This window comes from Haliotis asinina, chromosome 14 (genome assembly GCF_037392515.1).
Source record: "Haliotis asinina isolate JCU_RB_2024 chromosome 14, JCU_Hal_asi_v2, whole genome shotgun sequence".
Classification (NCBI taxonomy): domain Eukaryota; kingdom Metazoa; phylum Mollusca; class Gastropoda; order Lepetellida; family Haliotidae; genus Haliotis; species Haliotis asinina.
This window is the reverse complement of record NC_090293.1, coordinates 15,091,358-15,113,681: the sequence shown is the minus strand read 5'-3', so window position 1 is coordinate 15,113,681 and position 22,324 is coordinate 15,091,358. Positions and strand designations below refer to the sequence as shown.

Genomic DNA, 22,324 nt, shown 5'->3' with positions numbered 1-22,324 from the left:
TCAGCTCCAAGAATAGACAGTCTTATTCGTATGAGGCGTTTCAGAAATAGACCCTTGAATATGAGGAACTATGAATGTCTTAACACTTTGAAGGTTTCGCGCAAAGATTATTTGGTCCGACATCTAATGACCAAGATCATTTTAAGCACATTTCTAGAAGCGCTGTAAACACCTCCAGGTTTGATATAAGCATCACTGGTTTTGTTACTGTCGTTGTGTTCGGACAATCTGCTAAACTTGGTGAACTCGTCAAATCGAGTAAAATGACTTCGGGTTAACGAGTTATCTATATATGTCCTGACCAGTTGGAAAATGAATATGTTTAATATTTCTGAACACCCAACCGAAAGAAACTGAAAATGCTGGTGTAATAAGCATCAAGTACACAGACATCATATGTAGAATAAAGTCCTGTACATATGCTCAGAGCCTATGGTCATGGGTTCGAATCTTCAATTCTAATTGGTTATGATTCTCGTTTCGTCAGCACCATACCTTTTCTCGCTAGCTTCGAACTAATGATAATGTGACATATCTGTTATACGATACTACTGATAAAAGTTTCGTAATACCTAACTCACTCAGAAACACACTGACTCCCCCGTGAATTGGTTTTCAGCAAACTATGCATGCCGTATTGTAAAGCAAACTGGATCGGACAGAAAGACTTGGCTTGAATGTCATCGCATCCTATGATGCGCACGATGTCAGCCACTGGATTATCTAGTTAGGGCGTGATTATAAACGGACGGACGTCGTATTATATATCCTGACAAAACTGCGAAAATATCGGTTAAACTGCATTTTCCGGGCTTGTCCATAACGGAAGGGGGATTGAGGAAGGGGGAGGGGCAGTACACAACCTGCAGTTACTTAACGATGGTCAGTCCAACCCAGTCCGGCCAAATATCAACATGTCCAGGTGGGGATAAGTTTTGTGGTTAGTGAAAACACGACGCAAGGCCGTCACTACCTTCCCTCTCTACACAGATAGTGTATTCTTACAGGAAGTGGAATATACACCAGCACACACTCACAGCCTGACCAAACGCCCCTAACACCGGGAGCTATACAGTGTCAACACAGTGCTACTGCAAGGAGCTTCTCTATGACCGAGGCTATACATGACAGAGGCTTCCTCATGACCGAGGGTGCTGTTTGAGGACATCAGACAAACCTGTACATCTCGCATGGTGTCCAAATGCGGAAACAATTGAAAAACATATCTACATGAATCAGTCAGTGCACTTCAAGGAGATCAACATTTGAGCCAGTTATCAGTCCTGGGAAATTTGAGTCAAGGCCAACAAACACTACGTGTGATTGTCTGTTAACCCAAGTTATATATGGCTCCTTTGTGTCATGGGTATTCAGGATGATGGTTAATCTCTCCTTCAGAAGTCCTGGAGGTAAAGAAACTCAACCGTCGAAGACTATTTCATTGATATCGACGTGCATCCATGTGTGTGTGGCTGCTTGTGCTCGCCCGGTATTATTGCTCAAGATCAATGTGATATCAGGATGCGTTGCATCATTGTATCCACTGTACCCGCTTGTCAGTTGGTCTACAACGGCTACGAAATCAAACCCCGACCCTCTTCTCACATGCTTGGCGCTCTGTCTACTGAACATGTGGGCAGTATATTTGCTGAAACTTCACATACGTAGAGATATATACGATAAACCCTTTACGTCAAATTGGCAAGGAACATCTTGTATATATTGATCTAGCTTTTGGTTTATACAAACATCCACATTAACACGAAACAAACGTACATGGGGAAATGACGACTGTAAACAGTTTACTCATGTGGTTTCATCCTTTCGATTACCTCACTGAACAGCTTTTCACTTATTGCTAAACAAACCAAGCGGAGGAACGCATAGAATAAGAAAACGGGATTAAGTGAGATGACATTTGAACTAGAGGTGACTGAATGCGATTAGTTTTCAGCAATATTCCAGCTATATGGCGACGTTCTGTAAATACTCCAGTGATCAACGGCATAAGCATCGATCTACGCAACTGGGATACGATGACATGTGTCAACCAAGTCACCGAGCCTGATCACCCGATCCCGATTATCGTCTCTTACAACATGCATGAGTTACTGAAGATCAATTCTTACCCGGATCTTCACGTGTGCACAGAGGAACAGCTGTAGCTGCAAAACCAGACATTTTTCAACTGAAGCTGTGTGCCTGTTTTTTTTCTAAAAACGGAAAACACCCTCTGTAACAATGAAGGTACTGAGGCAAACTATTTCATTTTTCATAGTCTGATGTCGATTTTGTTTAGTTTCTGGGCTGAAATATTGCCAAAGTGACATTTTAACTCACTCGTTTCTGGGACAATAATGTTTTTGAAAAAAAATTTAACAATCACATGCATGGCATCTAAATTCCGAGAGATAGCACGGTGTCGGCGTGTTTGATTAAAATTTTGTGGGAAGGTATAATATAAGTAGGTATCAGACACATAATCTGCATCATGTCTCACCTCCAACATGGGTTATGTGTTTTTCCACTGAAACTTTGACCGTCACGTACTGAAGCCGAACAATCAGTGTGATACATTTCACGAATCTGCCTACTAGCTGTTTGTCCAAGCTTACTGTTACGCACCCACGTCTACACGAGACGGCTAGGCGCCTACGTAAAGTGTTTGTTGTCCGAAAGGGAACAAAACGCTTCTAAATTTGTCACAGGCCATCGTCCGGCCATTTAGCACTTGTTCCGATTGTCTCTCGATTTAACACCACACATTCCCCAACAATCAATTAACATAGGGAAGTCGCCACTTGTCCCTACAACTTCCATAACGTTGAAGCTCTTTGACGTGCGCAACAAAAGGTCAACCATACGGAAATGACCCCGGCCAGAATGAGAGTTATCTCCCCTTGTTGACACTGCATTGTCACCGCGAGCCGCACAGCACCGAAAACCCTCAGTAAGTCTATGTCAAATAGTGGAATTAGTGCCAAGGCGCTAAAAAGCAACTTGTTGTTAGGATAATCCTTTTGTACGGATATCTGGGACTAGAAGCAATGCGAAGGGAACGTCTCAAAAGTGATAGTCTTCATTTTGAAACCAATGCAATCATAAGCTGTGCATGAAATTCATGTTTACAATTACTTTGAGTCATGTCTCATCATTTTTCTCTCTTTCTTATTACTCCTTACACAAAATACCGCAAGGCCACTATGCCACACAGTTCATCAAATAGGATATAAATAAAACCGACAAAAAAGCTTATGAGAAACCCTCCTCAGGATAACTTAGTACAAGTCTTAAAGCTTTTTCTTCCATTAGGGATTTGGCTTAGAGTTTTTATAAGATGTTTTGGAGCCGTTCCGTCGATCGATGGAGGAAGTCGTCTTCAGTTATTATCTTTGCAGGATAAAGTAAAAGCAAACGTTGGAAAGATCAGTAAGTAAAACATAATGTTAGAAACAGTTGGAAACAAAAGCTGGTAAAATATCTATATATTAACTGGTTCTTCACAAGGTATGAAAACGTAAGCTAAACAAGTAAATATCCACTAATGTGTCTTGTCTATATATTTTGTCTTTTGGGGTCTTCGTCGGCAAACTGGAGGCGATGGGGTAACCCTGTGGGTAAAGTGTTCACTTGTCATGCCGAAGGCCCAGGTTCGATTCCCGACATAGGTGCAATGAGTGAACCCCATTTCGCAATCATCGTCAAAATCGTAACTGTTCGAATATTTTTGGAATCGGTGCCGATAACCCCATTTACTCCGTCCTGTGACGCCTGAACCTAATGTTACATTTATCTGCTCTTGCTTGTTTCGACTTTCGATATACACTGCACGAACAAGGATGTCTTTGCGTACATGGTGTATTTTCATAACGCGTGTACCCGTAGGGTTCGAATTAACAGACCGTCCTCAGCGGTCAGGAAGACTGGACTAGGATGTTTCATTTTTGTTGTTTAACGCCGCATGAATAATCGAGTGTGGCCTAGACAAACCACTGGTTGACATCTTTAGCATCGATCTACGTAACTGGGATACGATGACATGCCTGAGCAGCCGTCTCCTACTATAAGCGTTGGGTACTGAAGATTAAAACTACCCGAATCTTCACAAAGCCGATGAAGTGGAAGAAGACCACGTTTATTGTGCACCCCCATCTTTCTTCTCCACGCACACGCACGCGCGCATACACACAGACACACACACAGACACACACACACACATACACATACACACACACACAGTGGAAGCTGTCAAACACGGCATTTGTCTAATCCGGAAAGTTGGCAACGTTGGCATAAAATCTACAATCCGGCACATTGTCAACTCCGGAATATTTCTTCAGTCCCAATGTGTGCCGGTTTAGATACCTCTCACACACACACACGCACGCACGCGCGCACGCACTTACATGTGTTCAGTAGAATAGATTTATGTTGGCAAAGTAGTAATCGTTTCGTCAGTACATTCGGTGGAGCTGTGATTTCTGTATCAAAGGCGTAAACTTGTCATGAAAGCTGTGACATTGATCTAACTGGTTCCTATCAATAATCTGCAACATATGCCGCCTCCTACACGAAATAACCGCCGCCATTGATTTCCACTTTCCCTAAACGTGCATTACACTCGGAACATGGGAGAACAGAATCAGTAGGCACAGATGTTCACATGCAGGTTCAGTAAGATCAAAACTTTATTGTGGGCATATCTTGTAAGCTACGACACAGTCTATGATTGTCAGTGTATATTGGTATGATTCTATATCTGTCAGTTGGATATAGATCCCACACGCTGCACTCGAGACAACAAATGATGTTTGAACGGTTAAAAAACAACCAAGGTTCTTTGTAACTATACTGAACATTTAGGAATGGACCGGGTTTTTTGGTGCATGTTTATTATCTACATATTATTGACTTAATCTGTAATAAGATGACGGCGAGAGGTGTAAGCAATGTAAATTCAAAGAATTCCAGTTTTTATGCATACTTTTACTCCACATTGTGAAGACATTTGGTAATTGTTGGGTGTGTTCATAGAGTTAACATGAAAAATATAGAAACGTTGCTGATTATTTTCACGGGAACCTGTTGCCTCGCGAGTACTCGTGTTATCAAACACTGGTTTATCTGCCGGCTTTTATTTACGTTAAATGAATTAGTTGCACATAAAAAGGGACTATTTAACTTATACAGAATGCTTGGGTGATTTGCATTTGTATGATTCAGAGAGTTGTAAGCAATGGAAATTCAAAGAATTCCAGTTATTGTGCATAGTTTTACTCCATACTGTGAAGACATATGGTGCACGTTGGGTGTGTTCATAGAGTTAACAGGGAAAATGTACATACGTTGCGATATTTCGCCCTGAAATGTGTCAAATCACCAGAACAATTTGTCACAGAGAGGTGTAGATGTTGTCACACCTGAGTGTAATTCACGACGTGTATTTCTCCCTCAAGTGGCTCCTTAACACAGTAGGTCACATGGTATGACCTGGCTGATTGTTTTCACGGGGACCTGTTGCCTCGCGAGTACTCGTGTCATCAAACACTGGATTATCTGCCGCTTTTTATCTTCGTTAAATGGATTAGTTGCACATAAAATGGGACTATTTAACTTATACAGAATGTTTGGGTGATTTGCATTTGTATGATTCTGAAGTCGATATATACATACTTCATGAATCGTTTGTGTATTTATAGATATTTGGGGCTAAAACTGAACAAAAATCGAACAAATATGCCATATGGCATATCGACTTTTCAGAATTAAACAATTCCCTCGGATATTCAAAGGACGTTATTGATCGCCTTTGAAAGAATCAATTTAATTCCTGTGTAGGCAATTCCAATACCACGCACGTCAATACATGCCCACTAAAGCAGTGATATGAGGTCACCTTAAGACGAATAGAATGAAGTTTTGTTATGCTCTGTGAGGTGAAATGAAGTTCAAGGTCGCGTTGAATATTATTTTACTGACACATCAACGAGCATTCACACTGCAGTTTTCAATACTTTCCCACTTTTAACATGCATATCCCATTCAGACGTATTTTACTCCGATGCAACCTGTTATTTATTTATTTATTTATTTATTTATTTATTTATTTATTTATTTATTTACTTACTTACTTACTTACTTATTTCGACCGCCAGGCAGGGTACCAACAGGTACATTCTTCAGGACTGACGTGCGCGAGTAATGGTGAAACTACCGAGCATTTGTTCATCGGCTGGCGCTCAGTCCTCTTCGCTATGATGGCGATCATGATCTGTCGTGTCATTACAGATCTTTTCATTACAGTCGCTGACCACACTTCACCTGGATGTATGCTTTAACTAAAGCTGATGTTACAATCCAAGAAAAACGACCTCTGAACATCCACCCGGGTTAAAATTGATCTTCAGTAGCCTATGCTTGTCATGAGACGTGACTGACAGGATCGGGTGGCCAGGCTCGCTGGCTGGGTTGATACATGTCATCGTATCCCAGTTGTGCATAGCGATGCCCAAGCTGTTGATCTCTGGATTGTATGGTCCAGATCCGATTATTTATGAGAGTGCGGTGTAAAACTAAATTCACTCACTCACCCCAAGGAACACGGATCATTGACAGTCTGTATGCACCGTGACTTATCTTGGTTTCCAGGATCGGAGAATCGAGTGCCAGTTCATCATTTATGAATCACTTTCGGGTTATGTAGGACAACAGGACTTCGTTCGAACACTGATTCAGCGACCAGGTTCACCGACAGTCTTATCTAGGTGCAATCGTTTAAAGAAAGCGTGGGTAAGTGAGTATGACATCTCGCCTATTTTATTTACATTCAGTCTTAGTAGCAATATTCCAGCAACATTTCGGGTGGGGACACCAGATATGGTTTTCATACATTGCCCATTTGGTGAATCGGACCCGGGCCTTCGGCGCGACGCGTGAACGCTTTATGCTACACCACCGTCCCTCGACAGTGTAGGATTAAAATCAACGAAATGTGCTTAGCGTCTAGAAACTCTGATCATGCAGATTTTAATCTTTCAGGTGTACTACTGACTGGACACGTTCATGTCATGTCATTACAAATATTATACTTCCTATATTGTATACTCGTACCTCCTTGCAGAGTTACTCCCTTTAGTTGGCAGCGTCCGATGTTAGTTCGAATGTAACACTTCATTAATTGTCTTGATCAGTCAGCAACAACACAAACATTCATCTTAAAATGAATACACGCGAAGTTAGCTTTCCTGCTAATAAAAGTGAGATGATGTGAGATATATCCTTCCAAAGTTGCGTTGACACAACTCGCTCACTTACTAATGGCCCTCATGAAAGAAACTTTTCATATATCTTCATATTCATAGAATGTCAGTAGGTGAGGTCAGATATCACCTCGACTGAATTCCCTATACATAAACACGTGGCAGAGAATCTGGTAATTTCCTCTGCGTCATTAATTAACCTCGCCCTATTTCTCCCACGGAAATAGCGATACGCATCTATTGTAGTTCTCACGGCATTACAAGAGCGCTTTTATTGAAGAAATAAAGGAAACACTAGATGCACTATTGAGGAAACACCATGAAGTATCGGCACCGCTCGCGTGGCTAGACGAGACGTGACAGGAGATGGAAGTACAGCAATCTGGACCTACTGAAGAGCAAAAACTACTTCCTTCAAAACAAAACTATCATAAGTTGCCGGTATGAACATAAGAAATATGCTTTGTGAGAAGCAAATTTATTTTTTATATCCTCTGGAGATTTGTTTGTCCTACCCTTTAAAAACTGAATGGTTTACTCTTCAAACATTCAGTCGGATTGTAGATTATTCCTGAATGGGTATTAGTTCGTTATGGCACGAAACCTGTTGTTAACAAAATAGAACAATAGGCATTACGTACGCGATTATCTCTCGAGTTCCGTTCGTGCAATGGTTCCATCATATATGCGGATTAACAAACACCAGCAGGTTTTTAAAAAATTGGCAGTTACCGTTTCCTGTATTTTCATCCAGCTCCCTCGAGGAAGCCCTCATCCCTGTGCAACAAACTATTTCAAGCATGTCAAAGATGTATCTTGTATAAACACGGCGAGTAATTCACACAGGGGTCTTATTGTGCATATGTGCCGTTACATGCTCTGGGCAAATACAGCTCGCTCTCTCACGCAGTCTTAGACATGCCGCTCCGCCTGTTATATCAGTGCTTTGGCCCGGCGTGGTGAACGAAGGCTTTATACTTCAGTGTAAACGGGGAGATTTAATAACATGATTTATATGTTGTATGTGTATTAGGGTGAAAGCAGTTTTATGGAAAGGCGAAGTGAATTTAAATATCGCAATATATCACTTTGTGGATGATAAGTATTGTTATGAATGAAATATATTGAAATATTGCATCATTGTCCTTTTGTTGTCATGTAACGTCCCGTTCCACCGGGTCATACAAGGTTTACGCCATGTATTTAGAGCGAGTGTGATACTTTCATATGTGATAACTGACAATTCGGTGGAGGCACTAAAGTTCAAGTTCCGATGTGGGCACATTTGCGTACTGGTATCCTTGGACAAGATACTTAGATCCACATTGTGCCAATTCTCAGCTGTACAATGGGTACCCGTGGGGATGTGCTGGCAATTTGAATGTTTAGTTCATTTAGTTCATAAGAGGCAGCATGACTGTATACTTCCCAGTGAATTGAAAAAATATCGGAAAGCACAATGTATTCTAGTGATGTACATAGCGCAATGTACCTGGATGTGTGTGCCATATAAGAGGACTATTACTATGGCTGTTACTATTAGAAGTATTACTATTACTTACTAGCTTTTCAGTTTAAGTCGGCATCCAAGTGACCAACGCTACACGGACATTAGCAAACTGTTTGATTATTATACTGATAAGATACATAATCAAAGAATTCGTGAAAAAATCAACTTTTCATCCTTGTCTGTTACATCGTATATGTACCCGGGTCGGGTGGGTAATGAGTTGGACCCGGGTATCCGTCTCAATACGCGGACCACTTACGATCATATCACGTAGATTAAATAATGTAATATGTTATTCTTTAATGATTAAAAAGGTCGTATTGTCTTTGAAGATTTAGACATTATTTACAGCCACCTGTTTTGAATATAATAGATGATTAAGAGACTGCAAAACAAACAAATTAGCCTCCGAGCTGAAGACTATTGTCATTTCTTACAGATCTGACGTCAGAAATTAACATAAGCGGGTATCCCGGTTGGATGGGGTAACAGGGGCTGGGGCACCTGGGTAGAAAACAGTCCTAATTGATATTTTTAGCACGGATTCGTTGACACGTACACAACAAAGAAGGAGCAGCATTGATTGTTGGGAACATACCTAACTTGGGTAGGCTATTTCAAAATCAGAAACCTCTCTGCTGTTCTAGAGCCCTAAATGAAGCATGTCCAGATTCTGTTTGAATTTCCTATGTGACTGGGGCTCCTTTTCATATGAAATGCGTTTATTGTTACCACAGAAACTATGTATATTCAGAGACGTCGCGTCAGTCTACCCACAGAAACCTTGTGTTTGGAATTCCGAATGTCATGTGAAAAGGTCAAAGGTGAAGAATGTCCCAAATATACGCGATGCAGTCAAACCCTGTTGTGTCGAAGATGAAACGTTCCTTCGTAAATCGAGTTATCCGAGGTTTGACACCGATGCAGAATTGTGTCAATATAGAGAATCCAGCATTTACTTCAAGGCAACCGTAAGTTTGAATACTTCGACATAATTGTTTTTGTATCTAGTGAGTGAGTGAGTGAGTGAGTTTAGTTTTACCAGATTTTAGCAATAATTCAGCAATATCACGGCGAGGTATACCAGAAATGGTCTTCACACATTTTATCCATGTGGGAAATCGAACCCGGATCTTCAGTCTGACGAGCGAACACTTTAACCACTAGGCTACCCTACTGCCCCTGTTAGTATCTATCGCAAGCGTATTGTAATGGGCTGAGTGGTTCTGCCTCATGTTGGCCTGCTTTTCTAAATTTGTAGTTTCGATTACATTGAAAGGCTGTGAGGAGGCATTCCTGAACTCCTTTGCCCAACTGAAACGTGCTTGAGTATTTTCTCATTGTTAAGTGAAACGGCCGGACAAAACGCTCTCCTTGCCGTAGACCCGATATAGAGAGTTTTAAACATTTAACAAGAGGAGGACTTGCTTGTCAAGTGAGTGTTAATTAAAAACTAGACCAAGTACCACATTCTCGCCATAATTAGGAACCGATATTACCCAAAGTGGCAAAGCCATGAGTTCAGAGAAACGTTTCACTAGAACGTTGTTTCAGAAAAAACGAAACGTAATGTCGAAGGACAATCCTTGTTAAAAATGGAATCTTTAAAGCCAGGCTCCACAACTATTTTGCGCACATGGTTTCTCCTCCGAATGTGTAACACTAGAGGATTTAACGAAGAACAAACTTGCGCGGGTCAATTTGACAATTAGAAGAAAAATCTTGTTTACAGATGCCTTCGACTTTACGTACTTCTAGTTACAATCTTTATCAGCACATTTACAAGGAGGCAGACACAAACATATAATCACATTGAAAACTGCAGTCTGCCTTTGAGCAATTACAATTATGAACTACCTGGGGTTTGTTTATAAAACCCTAATCAGTGCACAGTTGGGTGTATCTAAACAATGGTGAATTGTGCGAATCAAGTAAGAGAAAAATCTTATCTCCATTTGCCAAGTACTAAAAGAAGATCCATAAGTTGACGAGTAAATAACGTAGCATACAGTTTCACTGATAAGAAATTCTTCTTATTGTAAAGTAGAATTTTCCCCTTTATCAAGCTCAAGCTCCAAGAGACGTTGTTATTCATAAGCTGTGAGCTTAGTTCTGAGTTCATTCAAAGGTGTTCTCGCTAACACGATTGACACAGCTATCTGATCTGGTTAATCGCCCAGATGCAAAATGATCCCGTTCCGATAACTTCTATTTTTGGTTTTTACATGTCAGTTCAATATGTCCTTTTAATAATACTACCATTGTCATCACCGTGTTTGGCGTGTCAAACTATTCTTAAATTCACGACATGTTTTTATTTCAGAATACGTCTGACAAATACATGCATCTGTACAAACACTATAAGGATTTCAGCCTCGCACGCTGTTTGATGACATGCCTCTGTAAAGGCCATGGGGGACCTTTAAAGTCGCATTGACGTTGATTATTTTAGACTGCATGAGTTTCTTCGGCGTAATGTAATATGTTCAAGGAATGACTGTGACGACCCCCTTGGCCCTGCTGGTATTTTATGTGAAATTATCACAAGATTGAGCAACACTATAGAACGATCTGCTTTAGGAAAGAAGAATAGTGCCTGTCTATTCTCATTGAGTTATAACTCTAGCATGTTTCATTGTGAAGATCACGGCAAGAAAACATGTTGCGGAATAACACTATGCCTAGAGATCGGTTCAATAAAATACGTTTAGTTCTTACATAAGAATGAAATAATAGTTGGTATGCTTGAACACATTTTCCCATGCAACCCTGAGTGCAAAATGCATTTCCTTTCCATTTTGTTCACTTTACCACAACATGCAAACATAACATGTACTAACAAAATGCTAACAATGAGGAACCAAGACGAAGTTTCAAGGATTCCAACATCAAAAATCGTTTACAAATTGGCCGTAACAAAACATCGTTTAAAACAAAGCATTTGTTGATATTTGAACAAATGGTTAATAGGCCCTTGGGCACTCGGCGGCTGTAGAGCCAAACAAACTGTTTGCCCGTGTGTGATGTTTCAGAGTAGTTTTACTACTTATAAACAACTGAGTGCTTTTGACAAACTCACTAATTACATTCTATGTGAAACTGGGAAGGTCGAGGAAAAACTGTCATTGTTTGAGCAAATCCATAAACACATAAATGAAATTTCCATCCTAATCTCAAACAATAGCTTAAGAGTCAAGGTTAAGGCTAAGGTGATGCTGACAAATGTTAGGATTATTGGGTGACTGGAATGGTTCTGGGAATCTTTGGGATTAGTTCGCCCAATTTTACTGCTTAGCTCGACTTTGAAAAACCTAAACGGAACATTTGCCTCAGATGTTGGAATGTCGATGTGGCAGTATCCATGTTACAGTACGTCTCCTCGACACAAAGCAGGAATTATAAGGGGCATATCGAATTTAACTGCATTTGAATTATCTATTTAACTGAATTGAGAAGAAAACGATAAAAAGATTAAGATAAACAGACTACTGTACGCAGTTTGTAAAGGGATATGAGAAAATGATCAAAGTAACGTTCAGCTATGGGTAGATATGTATATATCACTTCAGTTTCAAACCATGCATGACTGTATTGTTTCCACTAATGTTACGGTAAACTAGAGTACACTAAATGATGCAAGGTGTAAAGAGTATGAATACGTGTGGGATGTCTGCATTTACGGTAATGTGTACGGCAAAATATGCAAGCTGTATATGAAAGTGTCATGAGAAGAAAATATTTAGCAATGCATTGTGTCATAAATATTTTACAGACTGTATGTTAGTCCGTGAAACTGTTACATTCCATAGGTTCCAGAATTATTTCCGGTGAACGTAGCCTATGTTTATGGCGAGTGCCCAACCGCAATCCAAAAGTGAACTAAAACTGAATTGAACGACACTTTAGATACTTAATGATATATTCATCAAATAGTGTTCTGTGTTCAAAACTGAATTGATATAGCAGAATGGAAACATTATATAGAATTAAAAGTGTTCAATATGGATTAATTGAAGGATAGCTGGCATGTGCAAAAGAAACTGAAAAATATCTTTGATGGTCATAGTTTTTTTTCATTTCCACCTATTTTGTGGGCATGCTGGTCATTAGCCCTGTCAGTTGACACAGGATCATTTGGACAGCCCATGACGAAATTAATCAAATAAACTCAGCCATTCCAGAAAATACTTGAACAGTCGGAACGGTACATTACAACACTGGTTTATTTAACGGCCTCATCTAAATTAGTTTTCACGCCTATCAACGGGAACGCAAATTCCAGCCAAGCCTTGGCATGTACGTGTGAAGAAATCCTTGTTGTAATTCCCAATATCAGGACTGTTTCCCCCTGCCACCTTCCTGCCATCTCAGCCCCTCCCAATCATTGTTCACACAGCCCCGGGGTCAGTGTTGGGAACTCTGTCGGGAAGGGGTGGGGGTAGGAATGAAGAAGACCCGGCTGTTATTTTCACAGGGATAAAAAAATATTTTCAAAATCGTAAAAAAAGTTGAGCAAGTCAGTGATGGTTTATTTCCTTGAGATTCAAATAGGAAGTTAGACAATAGTAAATACAAATTGCACGAGATTTCATCTGTTCCTAAAACAGGAAACGGAAATAGAATTACATTCATTGTTTCTGTTTCATATAAATCAATACACGGCTTTGCTGCGTACTGTCCGAAATGGAAACAGAGAAATTTGTAAATAGTGTCTAATTTCTTCTGACAATAAAGAAGACATAGTGTATTTAAATATTTGCTGCTTCAAAAAACTATGGATAGTGGACAGAACCATCTTATTCTGATCAATATGATGTTTTCAGGAACTATTCGCGCCCAAGGGAACAGGGAAACACACAGAGGTGCAACATGTAGAACACTTTCTAAAAAGTACTGAAATGTCGATTGGAATGGCATTATTTTAAGACAGCCTTTGATGACAGCATTTTGAGATTACTGACTCAAAGGATATGACATCATTTGTACACTTACGGGATTTTGTCTTGAATGTGAACTCATCAATAATGCATCATGGCTTTCAAGGGTTAACCGGATAAAAGCACGTTTATAATGTACATCGGAAACATGGCGTATTTTTCCTTGAGCAGGACTTCATGGTAGGGAAGCAATGAAGGATCATAGCTGCGTTTCAGCAAACATAATATGACATGTTTCGTATACCATGAAGTGCAAGCGCCAGGCCAGTTCAACATGATCATGTTAAGAAATAGAGACAACTCATAACGATGTCAAATAAAGTCTACATATTTTCCGCTTTGGCATCAAAACAGTATCTGCACTTCAGCTGAGGTGACTGCGTGAGTAAAGAACATTTTGGACAGAGTGCATACATTTGTGTTCAACAACTATATACATGATTATACTCAATTTAAGTTGCTGTTGTATCTATTCAGTACTCGATCCAAGGCCACACTCAAAGGCTACATGATTTTAATATCCTTCCTTGATTTGATGATAATTTGGGACATCCTGACTGCGTTCGAGGAACGGTAACTTCCTGTTCTGACAGTAACATCGACATCGTGTATGAAGGCGGAACGTGTTACAGTGCGATTGGTCTGATGCTGGTGGCTTTTGTCTCAATTGTTGATAAACATTACCATTGTTGTGTCGAGGTTATGACATGTAAGGCGTTAGTAAGGTTCCCAAAATGTTTTAATACACATTTGGAGGACATTTTCTAATCTGACGCATCAATGATAATAATGGTCTCTGTTACAATTCTAATCTGACGCATCATAATTCTAATCTGACGCATCAATGATAATAATGGTCACTGTTACAATTTTTATCTGACGCATCAATGATAATAAGACGCATCAATAATAATAACGGTCTCTGTTACAACTCTAATCTGATGCATCAGTGATACTGGTCAATGGTCTCTTGTTACAATTAATTACTTTAACTTGTACCATATGTTCCCATGTTTTGTTTTTTCAGTTAAATAATTGACTTAAGGCTCCATGTGTTTGTGACAAGTGAGGAAGGGGACGTGTCGTTAACACCTGGTTTAAATAGTAATTCACCTTTTAAATAGTGATTCATCAGCACATGATTTAACTACAGTCGGAATAGTAGAATTAACACTTAGTAGATATATTTATTTGAGTAAGGAAATGTTTTTGCCGTTCTTAATTGGAGACAAGCATTTTTTCGGGAGGCGTGTCTTAAATTTCATCGCCTGTCTCCGGACTTTTTAAAGTTCTGACTCAGAAGCCAGTCATCAGTCCTGTTGATATAAAAACTATATCTCAATGGCGGAAAGTAATATAATCTGAAACCTCTTGTTATTTCCGATCTGTACACCCTATTCACATGTGCCTGATATTTCGACCCCACTTCAAGCCAGTGTGCGTTTGTGATACTTCCGTATTGTATATGATTGTATAAACTTCAGCTCTAGGTACACTTTGCAACTGATACTATCTAAAGTCTCCCCATTAATTCACACGGGGTTAAGAACCATATAGGAACCGCGAGGTAGTCTTGCTATTATAAGCCTTCTCGTTGTTACAGGGGAGGCTTGAACTTGACTTGTTCTGTCAAGGACATGTTTGAAGCCGATGATGATGTAGCCATATCGGGACTGGTGCTTCGAATCCGGGTCTTCGGCGTGCTGAGAGAAAACTTTAACCTTTGGCCTACCCTACTGCAAGAAGATTTTTTGGAGACGATTTGGAAGGTATCCATAACGAATAGAATTTCTGTATTCTCGTATTTTATACATGATGAAGTTGACAGACAGAAAGGTACAGTTATAACGAGTGACTGAGTTTAGTTTTACTCAGCAATATTCCAGCTATATGACGCCGGTCTGTAAATAATCTCGTCTGGAACAGACAATCCAGTGATCAACAGCTTGAGCATCGTCTATGCAACTGTGATACGATGGCTTGTGTCACCCAAGGCAGCAAAGCCTGACCATCCGATCCCATTAGTCGTCTCTTACGACAAGCATGGGCAACTGAAGATCAGTCCTAAACCGGCACGTCACGGGTACAGCTACAACGAACTCACAGAGACCACTGAATTCGTTATAACCGTTCTTCGTTATACGCGTTCGTAGTAAACATACAACATGTGACTAGGGGTGGGGGTGGGGGTTAAACAGTTTGTAATATCCGTCATTTTTGTTATAAGCGTGGTGGTTACATACATAATATAAGCCAAATTGCAAAAGCCAAATGCTTGACCTTTCGCAAACGGTAGATGCTGTCTCAGTAGAAGCTGAAGTGAAATGAAGTGAAATGAAGTGAAATGAAGTTCAAAATCTCATGGACATACATCTTTTGCTAAATGTATTTACATAGTGTATACATTTGTAACACGTTTGGAAAATGCTTCATGTCCTTTCCAGCAGTAACTATATTGCTTGCGACGCAAGGAAAGCCTTTAAAAGAATCAATCTCCATTTTATTGACTTTTATAATACCACAAAGCCCTGATAAAATAACACCTCGTATCTCTTCCACTGAAGCTGGTGAGCTGAACTCGTCCCACTCAAGACATTGGTTACTGCTATTTACACAAACTTTAAAATTCTGAAGACTGGTTTGGGAGGATCGATAGAATCCCACCGCGCATCTTTTGATCAAACATTCCTCAGAGATTTAAACGTTCATCGGCTCGTGTTAATGTATTGCATGCATGCAGGTTTTCATTATGTAAGTATTTTTCCATGTCAAATCACAACTACATCAGGCCTGGAGGAAGTTTCTTCAGAAGCTATGCGGTACAAAGCTTAAGAAGAAACCCTGGAAAAAGACAAAGGAATACACTTGTCCTTCCATGTGATCCCTTACATTTACCACTCGATATATATACCGGAAAATGCAGGGATATGAAAGTGTTTGATAACAGTAACGTATTTCGCCGAATTGTTATTGTGGTAAATCTGACAGACGGAAGGAAGCCGTGCGAGTGACCGAACAACGTATTTCCTCGTTGCTTATAAACGTGACCGTCAAGGGCGTGGTGTGGTAGATTACAATGTTCATATCATGTTCATATATAACCTCTTCCTCTTTTGTTCTGAAACTTAAATACCACTCAAACCTTTATATGTTGAAACCGGATGCATTGACAGCTTGTTTTGTAAACGTTCTGAGTGCCCCAATCCTATTATACAACATTAAATCTCGATTTCGTACCAGTTTTGTTTCAGGATTTTAATTTTCCCCCAAAATTGTAAAATTAATTTAAGAGAATTCAACCAGTTTTGTCAGAGGTTTTGTACTGAGAAAAAATCAATGGAGCTTAAAGCTACTTTCATTATGTTTGAATTGATTTTCGTGAAAGTTTTGTTTCCCGGCATATTTTGTCTGGTCGACCAAGGAAAGATTAATGGGATTTGCAGGGTATGATTTTATCAATATTGAAATCTAGAAGAGGGAAGAATTTTTACACGTATATGGTTCAGCAATGAGGAAAGTTCATGTGTGCAGTTTAATTTTAAATTCAGTTAAGCAGCATCAACATGTTGGAATGAATGGTTTTGAAGGAGTAGCGATGAGTGATTGGTGATGGTGGGTTGGGGTGATGGTGGGGATAAGGGTGGTGGTGGGTTAGTGAAGTGGGCGTGGTGGTTCTCGCTCGATGCAATCGTAATCAACAGTGTATTAGAAGTATTCACGTGTCTTTATGCAAGCAGTTAGTTGACAACTAGGTCAAATTGTACACAAGCTTAACGAACAATCCATTACATGACCAATGGCACCAAATGAGCATGACTACTTTCAAAACGGGGTTTGTGCTCAGAGAGGTATTAGTTTGAACAGAAATAACATGCTCAGACAAATATTCCTTTAAGTAGGAGGTATGTCCTCAAACACGTATTACTTTTAGTAGGAGTAACAGAATCAGACAAGAAAGACATTAACTAACAGGTATATGATCAAATGAGCTATATTTTTGAGGATGTGGTAAGTGGTCAAGAAAGTGTCCCACGAAACAGGTTATGCATGCAAAAGTTTTCAATCTGGTCCTTTAGCACCAGGTAACTACATTTGTAAGTGATACAAACTTATGACGATTTGCTGTCAATACATACACTATTGAGCTCACGGTCATTCTTCCACTCGGTATATGTGTTGGTTCTTTTAGCACTGGCTGCTTACTAACTCATGTAAACTCATTTCCATCTGAAACTAGCAGACTACTGTAAATATGCGGGAACACAGTTTCAAACTGACATTGGTACAAAGATGCCCCGTCCAGTGCATCTTGATATACAACTCATAATCAGTCAGCGTTTAATTGTTTGGCTACTAGATTCAGATTGAATGGGTCAGTTAAATTTTATGCCGCTTTAGCTGTATTCCAGCAATGTCAAGTCTGACGACACCAGAAACGGACTTCACGGGCTGTACCCAAGTAAGGATTCGGTCTTTGGCGTGGCTAACGAACGCCTTAACCTGTAGGTTGCCCCATCGTCTCTACTATGTTCAGAAGCACAAGTAGCTATAAGCACCAGGTGTCTACACGGTCTGGAACATGTGATGACCGACGGTTTACCTTAAGAAGGAAATCCGCGAAACACTGGGAAATATCACCAACAGACCCTTGACACCACAGCAAGGGAACAATCAATAAGGATTTTTATTAACGTGAGCGAAGATGTCTGCTTAGCAAACTATCCGAAAACATTCCTGCGTAGACTGTTTACTGATATCCAACGTGCTAAAGACCCACATGTCATATTCATACAAACAGTATCGAAAAATCGAGTAAAAAGAGACAATTTCAATACTACTGTTTGACAGTTGTTTTTGCATATTGAGCGTAAATAGCGTTTCGCTACATGGTTTAACAGACCAGTGGAAATTATAGAGTGTGATGTGTGCGTTTTGAGCAAAACTGAGCCATTATTTGAAGATCAGTTTATACCTGTGACCAAGTAGGCAGTGAATCTTTACTGCCGGGACTCCACGAACCAGGTCATGACCTGTAATTACAACCTGCTTTAACATGCATATAGTACAATATATAGTATGCATTACATAGTACAGTATATAGTAAGTATTACATGGTACACTATATAGTAAGCATTACATGCTATTATTCTATTGGTAATTAATGTCACTGTGAACTACACACATCATCCGCCATTCACACAACCGAAATTACTTTTCTAGAGCATCCTCAGCGTATTATGTAAATAGTGGGAGATTCAAAGTTTTTCAAAAAGTGGAAGTAGCCTACAATGTTATAAAAATGTATATTTCTGCGTGTCATCTGTGTGATTAAATTCCAAATTGCAGTAACACTTCAGCATAAGCTAGATTGGTACAGAATTTAGTCAGGATGATATGGAAAATGTTATACGAGTTACGAGTAAACATGACATTACAAAGTGTCGTATTTAACAGTTAATGTTATGCAGTCAAAGTATTCTCTGAGTGTTCATCTGGTTATATGAAAATAAGTGAGTGAGTAAGTGAGCGAGTATACCTTTCTGCTACCTTTAACAATATTCAGTAATATCAGCGGGGAACCCCAGAAATGGGCTTTACCCGTCTGGGGACTCGAACCCAGGGTCTTCAGTGGATGCTTTGACCACCAGGCTACCCCACCGGCCCTATATGCAAGTGAACGGTCTCAGTTCGCTACAATCTTGTTGCACTATCAACACATGTTGCGTTGATGACCTGACAGGATATGGAAAACAAATGTTTGCCTTACCTGATGCTATGATGATAGTCTTGGGTGTCATCCCTCCAAGGGAGAAACAGATGTTGGTCAGGATATATACAGAAAGGAGAATAAAATCCATGATCACAATGTCCTGTATACTACAGCTATGCACTAGTGGCAGCACAGACCACTTCCGAACTTCCAGGTACCATCTTTTTCATTGTTTAACTGACAATGAACTTAGAGAGAGGTAAACGTGATTTAAATGTCGACATCACTCTATTAAAGCACGCTCAGTCAGGTGGTTATTCGTCCAAAGCGCTCGGATCGTTGTAGACACATGCAGCAGAAGTCAACACAACACCAGAGGGTCGACATATCTGTTCGCTGAGGATGTTCCTTTTTGTTTGAGGTGCTCAGTCAGCCAATCAGAACAGTGTCGGCTGCTGTGCGCGTTGCATGCTTTCAGCCCGTCAGCTTGTATAACTTATTCTGGTTCAGGGCAAGGCGTTATTGAACGAAGCCCGGAAAGTGTATTTGATATCAGCTTCCTCTGCACTCATGCCTTCCAGTATCGTCTGGTGAAGCGAATAGACGACGCTGGCGTCACTAGTGCAAGCAACAGTTGTTGTCTGCGCTTTACCGCCGGTCAATATTGACCATCTTTCAAACACAACTCAAAGAGGAGCCTTACATGGTCGATGTTTTATGTTTACTGATGTGACAGATGCAACTATCAACCATTTGCTTTGGTGTGATAATTACATTTTGATATTTGCAGTTTTTATTTGTGACTCGCTCTTGAAGGCCGTCATAAAATGAACACAGAGATTGTCAGCTGATTACTTTTTACTGAACTAGACCGTTTGTTGGTCTTCTCGTTAAACATGCCAAGGTTGTCATTAACAATTAAGTGGTTACTTTGTTGATTAATCAAGTAGTTATTGACTGGGCGCAATGACGGTCAAGGTAATAAGTATGCTAATACGAGGAAGTAGCAGAGGAAAACTTTTACCTGTTGGCGTGTTCATAGTTTAGGAAGATTTACAGGTAGGTGCTAGATTTTACATTCATGTGTTGCAATTTTAATCAATAGTATCAGAGAAATCGTGGGATTTCAATATCGCTGTTTTCCCCTCTAAATGAAATAAGTGGCAGGTCTACACAGACAACTTCTGTTACAATATTATCCTGAATGTTATATCTGTAGCACCATCTCAGCTCTATTGTTACAGTGCACATGCCTAATCTTTACATGTGATAGACACACTTCAGTACGAAATGTCAGTAACACGAAAAACATTTTATCTTACAAGCACAGTACCAACAGGAAGGAGAACAATGAATTAAAGCTTGTCAATGTTTATTGACTCTTTTGATAACATATGTCATTAAATCAAGACCACATACTGACTTTAGTCTTGTTTGCAATATATTTATTAAGATAATCATCATAAACATACTAAGAAAATATTCAGATGATTACTCATATACAATTTCTGTATTTAAAATGTATTCGGAAGTGCAAGAGGTGTATGTTGTTACAGTATGAAAAGGAAATACATCTAACATGTTCGATCGCATGCATTAAGGAGTCATCGTCATTCTGGACCAGACACAGAATTCGAGGGCTTGAAACAAGCACGTCCTTCAAAGAGATTGAAATCTTCAGCAAACTGACAGCATCCTTTGCCATGACGTAAATGAATCGCGAACGTAGCTTTCTAACAGAAATGAAATCTCCATACCCGTAGACTATTTTTCGTCCATTTGCATTTTGCATACAGTTGCGTAAACGAGCAGGTTATGTGAGACGACTGCAGGGTCATAATCTATACACCAGTTTGGACCTGCATAGGACACTGTTGACAAGCGGATAGGCGACAAACATGCTGCATCAATATAAACACATTTTCCAGGCCTTACTCAAAAGGACACCTCAAAGTGACATTTCTGAAGATCATTCGCGCCTGTTCAGGTTTTTTGTTTTGACGTGTTAACGGAGCTGGTGAAATGTCTTGAAAGCTGTAGTTTTTGGAAATTCATTTGCAATTGGTCTCATTTGTTTTTTGTTTGTTTTTCGAAGACAAGGAGAGAAAACAACGGTGAGATAATCAGCTGTACTCTAGGAACATCTGAAATTGAATGAATTTTGATCTGGTTGAGGCAAAGACCTTGTGTTTTTTAGGGCTTCGATTCGTGCGTGTTTATATCCAGGGGAGGGCAAAACGACGTCCAGTTTAGATGGGGTAATTTTGTTTTGAAACTCTACACTCCTGAGATGATTCGTTCTTACATAATCTAGGGATTGTGCTAAATTATCATTAGCTTTGATTCTTGTGTAAAACTTTTGTTAAGGTGTGTTGATTTTCATCACTAATTTCTACAATAGAGCAACTGAAAACGAGTCTATAGCATACCACACTCCAGCACGCACAGCAAATTGTAACTTTACAATCATCACAAATCATGAATCGGGCAAAAACTGGCATTCTAGTCATTTACCGTAGTAAAACAACTGTATAGGCGAAAAAAGCGTAAAGACACAATTTCACTATAATTTCTTACACAACATGTTTGTAACGAGTGATATTTGTTGCGAGACACATTTTCACTACACGCGAGTACCAAATTATATTATGGTACTCACGTAAAACGTGTCGCTATCGGACGAGCCTAAGATTTGTTTGTAGTTTAACGGCGCACTCAGTAATATTCCACATGTTTGGCGGCAGTTTGAAAAAATCAGAATAAGACAATCCAGTGATTGGCAACATACGCATCAATCTACGTTCTGGGATACGATAACATACTTGAATCAAGTCAGCGAGAATGACCCCCCGATCCCGTTAGTCGCCTCTTACGACAAGCTCACTGATGGCCACTTCTAACCCGGCTC

At 39.8% G+C, this 22,324-nt stretch overlaps 1 protein-coding gene across 1 annotated transcript in view; it reads right to left on the bottom strand.

The window, feature by feature from the left end:
- The window catches only part of LOC137260653 (serine-rich adhesin for platelets-like), a 31,240-nt gene extending 11,438 nt beyond the window's left edge, over positions 1-19,802 (bottom strand). Inside the window, exon 1 of the mRNA XM_067798253.1 lies at positions 19,474-19,802. Coding sequence (XP_067654354.1) covers positions 19,474-19,564 — 91 coding nt within the window. The 5' untranslated portion in view covers positions 19,565-19,802. The remainder of the gene's footprint in view (positions 1-19,473) is intronic.
- Between the last annotated feature and the right edge of the window lie 2,522 nt (positions 19,803-22,324).